Source organism: Enhydra lutris, unplaced genomic scaffold (genome assembly GCF_002288905.1).
Source record: "Enhydra lutris kenyoni isolate GAN:26980312 unplaced genomic scaffold, ASM228890v2 scaffoldscaffold56, whole genome shotgun sequence".
Classification (NCBI taxonomy): Eukaryota; Metazoa; Chordata; class Mammalia; order Carnivora; family Mustelidae; genus Enhydra; species Enhydra lutris.
In genome coordinates this window covers 8907253-8914583 of record NW_019154140.1, presented here as the reverse complement: position 1 = coordinate 8914583, position 7331 = coordinate 8907253, and the positions used below count along the sequence as shown (strand labels likewise).

Sequence of the window (7331 nt, the reverse complement as noted above, 5' to 3'; positions counted from 1 at the left end):
AAATAAATAAATAAAAGTTATCTAAGAGTTATTATAGAGTGCATAAAAGTCATTTTTACCTAAATAAGTAGTTACAGGTATTCATTTTCAGGGAAAAACTCTAGAGACAGAAACCCAATTAAAACATGGCCAAACAACTAAAGCAGACATAACTACTAAAAATATGAAAGGGGGGAAAATGATCTGAAATACAAACAAAAATGCTAGCAATCACAAAAAAATCATTAAAAAAAAGTGTAAGCTGTTATTTAAATAATTTGTTAGTAGAAAGCATAATGCTATTTTGAACTTACAGAATGTTTTAAGGGAATTTATGTTGGTACATGTCTGACAACTTTGTGAATTATCCAAACAGTTTTCCCTCTTCACAGAGAGCCAGATATTGTATATGTCCCCTTCAGAACAGTGAGAAAAAAAAACCAATAAACTACTTAAATCAATAGAGCCCTTTGTCTCCAAGACTAAGTTAAAAAAAGTTACATCTCACTATTACTTAAAATAGGATTCCCTGTCTGCCTGTAGCTTCCTATTGCAGTATAGCTAGGTAGCAGAGTTCTAATTCCAACTTCAATATTCACTAGCTGTGGGGAAGTTTCTTAAATTCTATGCTGTAGTTTATCTCTAAAATGGAGATAATAATTCTACCTATCTCACAGATAGGATTGAGTAGATGTATGTATATGAACACATGAAAAAACACTGTGTTTTGTACTTACTATACAAAAATGCTTCACTCACACACAGTAAGTACAATATACAGGTATACCACTATTATTATAGCACCATTACCGTTACTATTATCTGTCCCACTCATTCCAGTTATAAACGAAAAGCTAGGGTCTTACCAGAAAAACACACACAAGTAAAAGATTTTGAATACAAAAACAAAGGGCTCAGATTCCAGATTAAAGAAGCCCAACCAAAGATGATCCGCAAGCAACTTGGTTTATAGAAAAGTGGTTCTTAACCTTGCGCCATGGACCTCTTTAGCAGTACAAGTAATCTACAGATCTCTTCTCAGAATGTTTTTAAAATGCACAGGGGGCGTCTAGGTGGCTCAGCCGGTTAAGCAACTGCCTTCAGCTCAGGTCAAGATCCCAGAGTGCTGGGATTGAGCCCCAGATAGGCCTCCCTGCTCAACAGAGAGCCTGCTTCTCCCTCTCCCTCTGATGCTCCTTCTGCTTCTGCTCTCATTCGCACTCTCTAGCAAATAAATAAATAAAATCTTATTAAAAACCTGTAATATGTGAAAATATTTCTCTTGTTGAATCCATTGCAATTTCAAGAATTTTCAGTTCTCTTCAATTCTAGATTTTAATTACAAGCTAGTCAAAATAAACAGGGAAATTTTTTTCCCTCAATGAAGTTCACAGACTTCCTCAATTCTAACCAGAGACCCAGATTAAGAATCCTTGGCTTAGGGGAAAGTGCAAAATAAGTTCTGGAGCCAGAGACCTGTGTTGTAGAGGCAAGACTTCAGACTTTAGTCACCACATTATTTGCACCTGAATGACATCAGGCATCAAACTGAGCTGTGGTTCACTCATTTAGAATAATTTCTAAATCCTATAGGTTATTCCTATAGTTTTAAGGATCAAATATTAGTTAACAAAATGCCACATGACCAGTGTGGTTTTTTTTTTTTTTTTTTACTGCTTTTAATACCATACATTTGGCTTCAAACGTATAGTCACATTGTTAATTTTCAGTAACTCATTATAGGAGAAAAGTTAAAATATACTGATTCACAAAGAAAATGATTAGTGGAAATATAATATAGTTTAATAAGAGCCATGATTTGGCACTAGAATAACCTATATCTAAATCCCAATTCCACTACTTTACTTCTAAGTTCCTTAACCTCTTCCGCTCAGTTTTCTCATCTGTAAAACATTGCAATGTTGTTTTACAAACCAGAGAGGATCTAGCTTAAACACTCAATAAATGGAGCGATTATTAAAGTTCACATTTTAACAAAGCCAAAGGAATCAATTGGGAACTCAAAAGTTTATTTTGGAATTCATGTTAATATAAATAAAATTTCACATTCTCTTGCCCAGCAAAACACATACACACTTAAAACCCGAAGCATTTGCATGGAATAACGTTCCTAATACAAACTGGCACTGTTTAAAATCGCATCTGATTTCTTATCCTGCCGAAAAAACCCTACAATGAAGATAAAAAAATGGTAAACAGAATGGGCTCAGTAATCTCAAATCTCTTCATGATTTACTTGAGAGTGTTCCAAGTGAATGTTTATTACCAATGTCGGACATACTCTAAGGTAGCTGCGTCTCTTTAAAACCCAATTTAAAGATCTCAAATTTATCAGCTACACAGTCGGTTAGATTAAAAAAAAATTAAAAGCATGAATTTACTTTATGTCGGAATATTACGAAGAGAGAGAAAAAAACAGCCATAGACTGGCCCTGGCTTCTCGATCCATTATACAACCTGTAAATTCCTTCCCTCATTGAAAAGATTCTTTTTATGGGCATAGTTAACAAGTGCCAAGTTGCGAAGTTGCAGCTTTGCTGGTTTGACGTTTTCACAATGCAAGAACAATATGATCTGGAATCTACTCAAAGCATTAGCCAGGCAGTCAGCTGATGCTCACTGCACACAAGAGAAATAAGAGAAATTAAACCTCGTATTTCTCTAAATCAGGTATCCACTACCTTTAAAACTAAAATAGGCCAGCAGCGGGCGTTCCAGTTAAAATAAAACTATTTCTATTGTTAAATAACATTAAAAAAAAAAAAAAGCCAGCTTTCCTCGGACTAGGTTTCTCTCATTCTTGGAATTTTCCTCCTATAAGGGCTTTTATGCGTCCATAAAGCCAAACCCTCATCGCGGAGCCACTGCCTGAGTAACTTTTACAAAAGGTCAAAGCGGTGCCTTTCAAGGCTTTCAAAGCCTACTGGCGTCTCCTCCGTTCACAGTAATTCGCTTTCCACCCACAGAACGTTCCAGAGACTTACGGACGGGGATCAAACAAAATTTGGTGGGGGCTGCTAAAAAGCAGCTTTCAACTTTCTCTTCAACGTACTTATACCCAATTTCACCTTCCTCCCTCCGCGGCCCCACATGTTGCTTGCTTCCCTCCCAGAGGGCCCCGCGAGACCTCGCTTCTCCACCCCCCCCCCCCCCCCCCCCCCCGCCCCCCCCCCTTCCCCCTTTTCCCCCGGGCCCCCCCCCCCCCCCTCCCCCCCCCCCCCCCCCCACCCCGGCCTGTTTGCCTCCTCTAGGAGGTCCATATGGGACACTTTCCCCTTCCTCTGATTCTCACCTCATACCAGACAAGCCTGGATTCTCCACCTTCAATTCTCCCCCACTACGGCCCTCACTTCCCACAGCTTCCTAAAGTGTTGCGAGAGCGCAGAGTGGAGCCGCAGGCCTGCACGGCCCAGGTGCTGTGTCAGCCTATCTGCCGGTTCCGCGGCGTGTACGGCCTGGAAAGTCACATGGCGGTGGAACCGGCCGGTGCCTCCACACTCCTGCTCTCCTCACAGCAGGACGACATTACCAAGTCCACTCACCTCCACGAAGAGCAACATGTCTTCCTCCGCTCGGCCCAGTCGTTCTCGCCGCCGCGACTCCAACGGGCTTACAGGCCCGAGCCCCAAACGCTAGGATAAGGACACTCGCCTGGCCCCTCCACCCGGCAGTGGACCCGGCTCCTCCCCCGCCGTCAGCCGCTGCGGCCTGACCCGCCCAGTCCCACCTCCCTTGAAAGAGCAACCGCTTCCGGTTCCAGAGAAAAATTGCTTCCGGGAGAAGAGAAACCCCTCGGCGAGCTCAACTTTCACGCTACCTTTTCCAGCGGCAGCATGGGAGGTACTATCGTCAGTCGTGGGGGGAGGGAAGCGATCGGAGGAAAGCACCATTCTGTACCACGGGGGTGTGTACAGATCTTATTGACGCATTTTATCCCTCGTCAAGCGGAGGGCTACCGCTACTGTAACTACGCAGTTTTCGTAGTTCAAATCTAGATCTGATGAAAAGCCGAGCTTGTGTGGAGTGTACTGGCAGACGCCCAATCCTTCCGAAAAGGTGGTGGCTCGAAGAAAAAAAGTAGGGGGAAAAAAAAAGCAGCAGTAATAGTAAATATATTAATAGCAGCTGCTGTGTATGAAATGCTTAGTATGTGCCTTACTATGTGCCTGGCATTATTCTAAGTATTTTATGAGAATTAATCTTTTAAAAACCTTATACAATAGATAGTATTCCCATTTACAGTTGAAGGAACCCTCTCAGAGAGCGGGTTTCCCTTAGAAACGCCTTTAAAGAACTTTGCCCTATGTTCACTTAGATCAGGTAGCCACATCCACGCTACTTAATACTTAGTATGGAAAGCCTCTTCACTGATGTTCTGTCACTGTCACTTCAAATGAAGTACAATAAAAAATTTTTTTAAATGGTCTTTATACTTTTCTTTTAGATGATCCAAATTCTTTATTATCTTCAGCAATTCCTAGTAAGCTTTATTCTTCCCTATCAATCCCACTTCTGTATCTTAGGTCCGACACTTAATCTTTTGAAATAATTATGTCTTGATCTTTTCCACTGATTTTTCCCATGCTATTATTTTAAAAAATCTTTCTAAATTAAAGGTTTCATTTTCACCAAACTGTTGTTTTCAAGACTTACCATTCCGATCCCATGTAATCTCCCTTACTTTATCTCTAATGAATCTACTCACTTTTTCACTTGAATACCAAAGTAGTTTCTCCATCGAATTCCTTATTTTTGTATTCCATCCTCTCCCAAATCTGATCCACAGTAAACTAAGCATTACTTCATCTCAATTAAACCAATCTTACCTTTCCCCTGAAAGATAAACTCAACACTCACCTCCAAAGCCATGGCTCAAGGTGTCTTCACTATCTGGAATGCCTTCATTTGTCAATCAACCTTCTCTCTCCATAGGGTTTTCCCAAAGACAATGCTCCCCACAGATTTCTTCTTCATGTCCCTTATTATCACTTGAATATTCTGTCTTAAATTATTTTCTTTTTTCTTTTTCGTTTTTTACTTTCTTCACCGGTATCGTATATTCTTCACATTCTAGGATAATGGTGGCCACATAGTAGTATCTCTCAACAAGTGCTTACCAAATTGAAAGGGAAGGAGGGAGCTTTTAAATTTTGCTTTAAAAAGCCTTCATTTCCAGTTGCTGATAAGGTCCATGCTGCATAAAAAATATGAGAGAGGGAGAGAGCACAATAATGCTAAATTAGTTTAGTTGACAAGCATGTAGGCTGCTTTGTGAATGCCTACTGGGATAAGCAATGTAAAAAAAAAAAATCAAGAGAAATGAAAGTTATTTAAGGATCTCACAATCTAATATTATCAATAAAGTACTTAACAAATTAATTGATAAGTTCAAGAAATGCTGGATAATGATGAATATTTTAGTCAAACATTTACCAAATTACTTATTTGCAGTCCTTTCAGAAACATTTTTAACTTCCTTGAATGGACTTAAATGTGATTTAAAGGAAAGGAGGGAGTAATTTTTGTGACTGGGTGTTAGGGGAGGCAATCTAACAATAAAAGAAAGTATTCTGGGGCTTAGAAAGTTTCCATAGAATTGAGTCTGAAATGATAATAAATATCCAAATTTTAGAAAATTTCTGAGGAGGAACTGAGGAAGAATATGTCAAATGTTTAAAACAAACAAACAAAATCCCTAAAACACAGCCTCTGGTTTTGAGAAGTTCACCAACTAATGGACAGAGACAAATAATAGTTACATTCCAAAGAGATAAGTACTATAATAGAAAGTTTACAAAGTATTTGGGAACACAGAGGAGGGGGTAACTTAGACAATGGGATATTAGAAGGGGGAATATTTGCTCTCTTTATATTGATTCATTTCTTAAAAGACAACTACTTTATGTTTCCCTGTCTCCCATTCTCTGAAGGACTGAAATACGTAAATTGTTTAACTTTACAAGTTTATAGCAAGGACGCAACATAGGACAAAGTTTACAATAAGAACTCAACATACAAAGTTCTTGTAGAGAAATTAAATTATATATCCATAATTTGTATAAAGTCTAAAATCTATAAAATGATATATAGTTTATGAATATATCCACCTGTAGTAAAACTATATAAACAGAGACTAGACATAAGTACATCAAATTCATGACTGTCAATGTCTCTGTAAAGGGACAGAGGGGGAGGAAGGAGTCTAGGGAGAACACCAAAAGGGACTCCAACTTTATCTCTAATGCTTTATTTTATTTAAAAATTTCTGAAGCAGGGGTGCCTGGGTGGCCCAGTCGGTTAAATGACTGCCTTTGGATCGGGTCATGATCCTGGGATCCTGGGATTAAGCCCTACAGGGGGTGTCCCTGCTCATTGGGGAGTCAGCACTTCCCTCTCTCTCTGACCCTACCCCCTGCTCATGCTCTCCTGCATGCTCTCTCTCTCAAATGAAGACATTTTTTTTAAAAATCTTAAAAAAAATTTCTGAAGCAAATACGACAAAATGTTAATATTTGTTCATTCTATATGATAGGCACATGGCTATTTGTTATATTTATTTCTGTACTATTTCATATTTTTTAATAAATAAAAAAGCTACACAGCTAACAAAACTACCCTGTCCTTTAATTACTCCTTTGTCCTAAATCCTTTCACCTCCTCTGCTATCAAAGGAGCTGCCCAGAGTACTCCTCTCAGTTACAAAGCAGTGTCCAATGCTCTCTTCATTTTCTCTGGCCAGCTATGGAATTTCAGAAACTTCTTCAGTCACATTCCTTGGAAAAATGAATAACTAGGCAGTGCAGAGAGTATGACCTTCAGCCAAATAATAGCTTCCAAATTATTACATGTCTAGGACAAGCTGAGGAGCAGCTGAGGATGTTGTAACACAACTAGTCCACTACAGGTTTAAAAATTCTTAAGCAAAACCTCAGGAAGAGAGAAGAATCAGGAGTTACATTTGATATACTGGATCTTGAATTCTAACACCTAGATTTTAAGCTTATTTAAGCAAGGCTATATCTTCTATTTCCTTTAGTGTTCCGGTTGTCTATTCTTTCCTACCCTCCCTCCCCCCTACCATGACAGCATATAGATAGAATGCCTAGTTCTCCACATATAGTAAGCACTCTAGAAATGTTTGAGTCATTGATGTCATGATGGATTTACTATGACATCACCAGGACTGGAATACCATGGTTAGCAACAAATTAGGGTAAACCACAACCTGTGGGAGCAGGAAAGACCTAGCTTCCTCGTGGACACCTTTATTAGCATTTGCCTATATTCGGTGAAAAAAGAAGAAATAAAATCACTAACTTTTCAAAATATTT

The 7331-nt window shown here is 39.1% G+C and overlaps 1 protein-coding gene across 2 annotated transcripts in view; it reads right to left on the bottom strand.

Annotated features, from left to right (window-relative positions):
• The window catches only part of LOC111157832 (La ribonucleoprotein domain family member 4), an 85422-nt gene extending 81726 nt beyond the window's left edge, over nt 1-3696 (bottom strand). For both annotated transcript variants that reach the window (XM_022519506.1, XM_022519507.1), the window contains exon 1: nt 3543-3696. In XM_022519506.1, the coding sequence (XP_022375214.1) occupies nt 3543-3560 (18 nt within the window). In that variant the 5' untranslated portion in view covers nt 3561-3696. The remainder of the gene's footprint in view (nt 1-3542) is intronic.
• Between the last annotated feature and the right edge of the window lie 3635 nt (nt 3697-7331).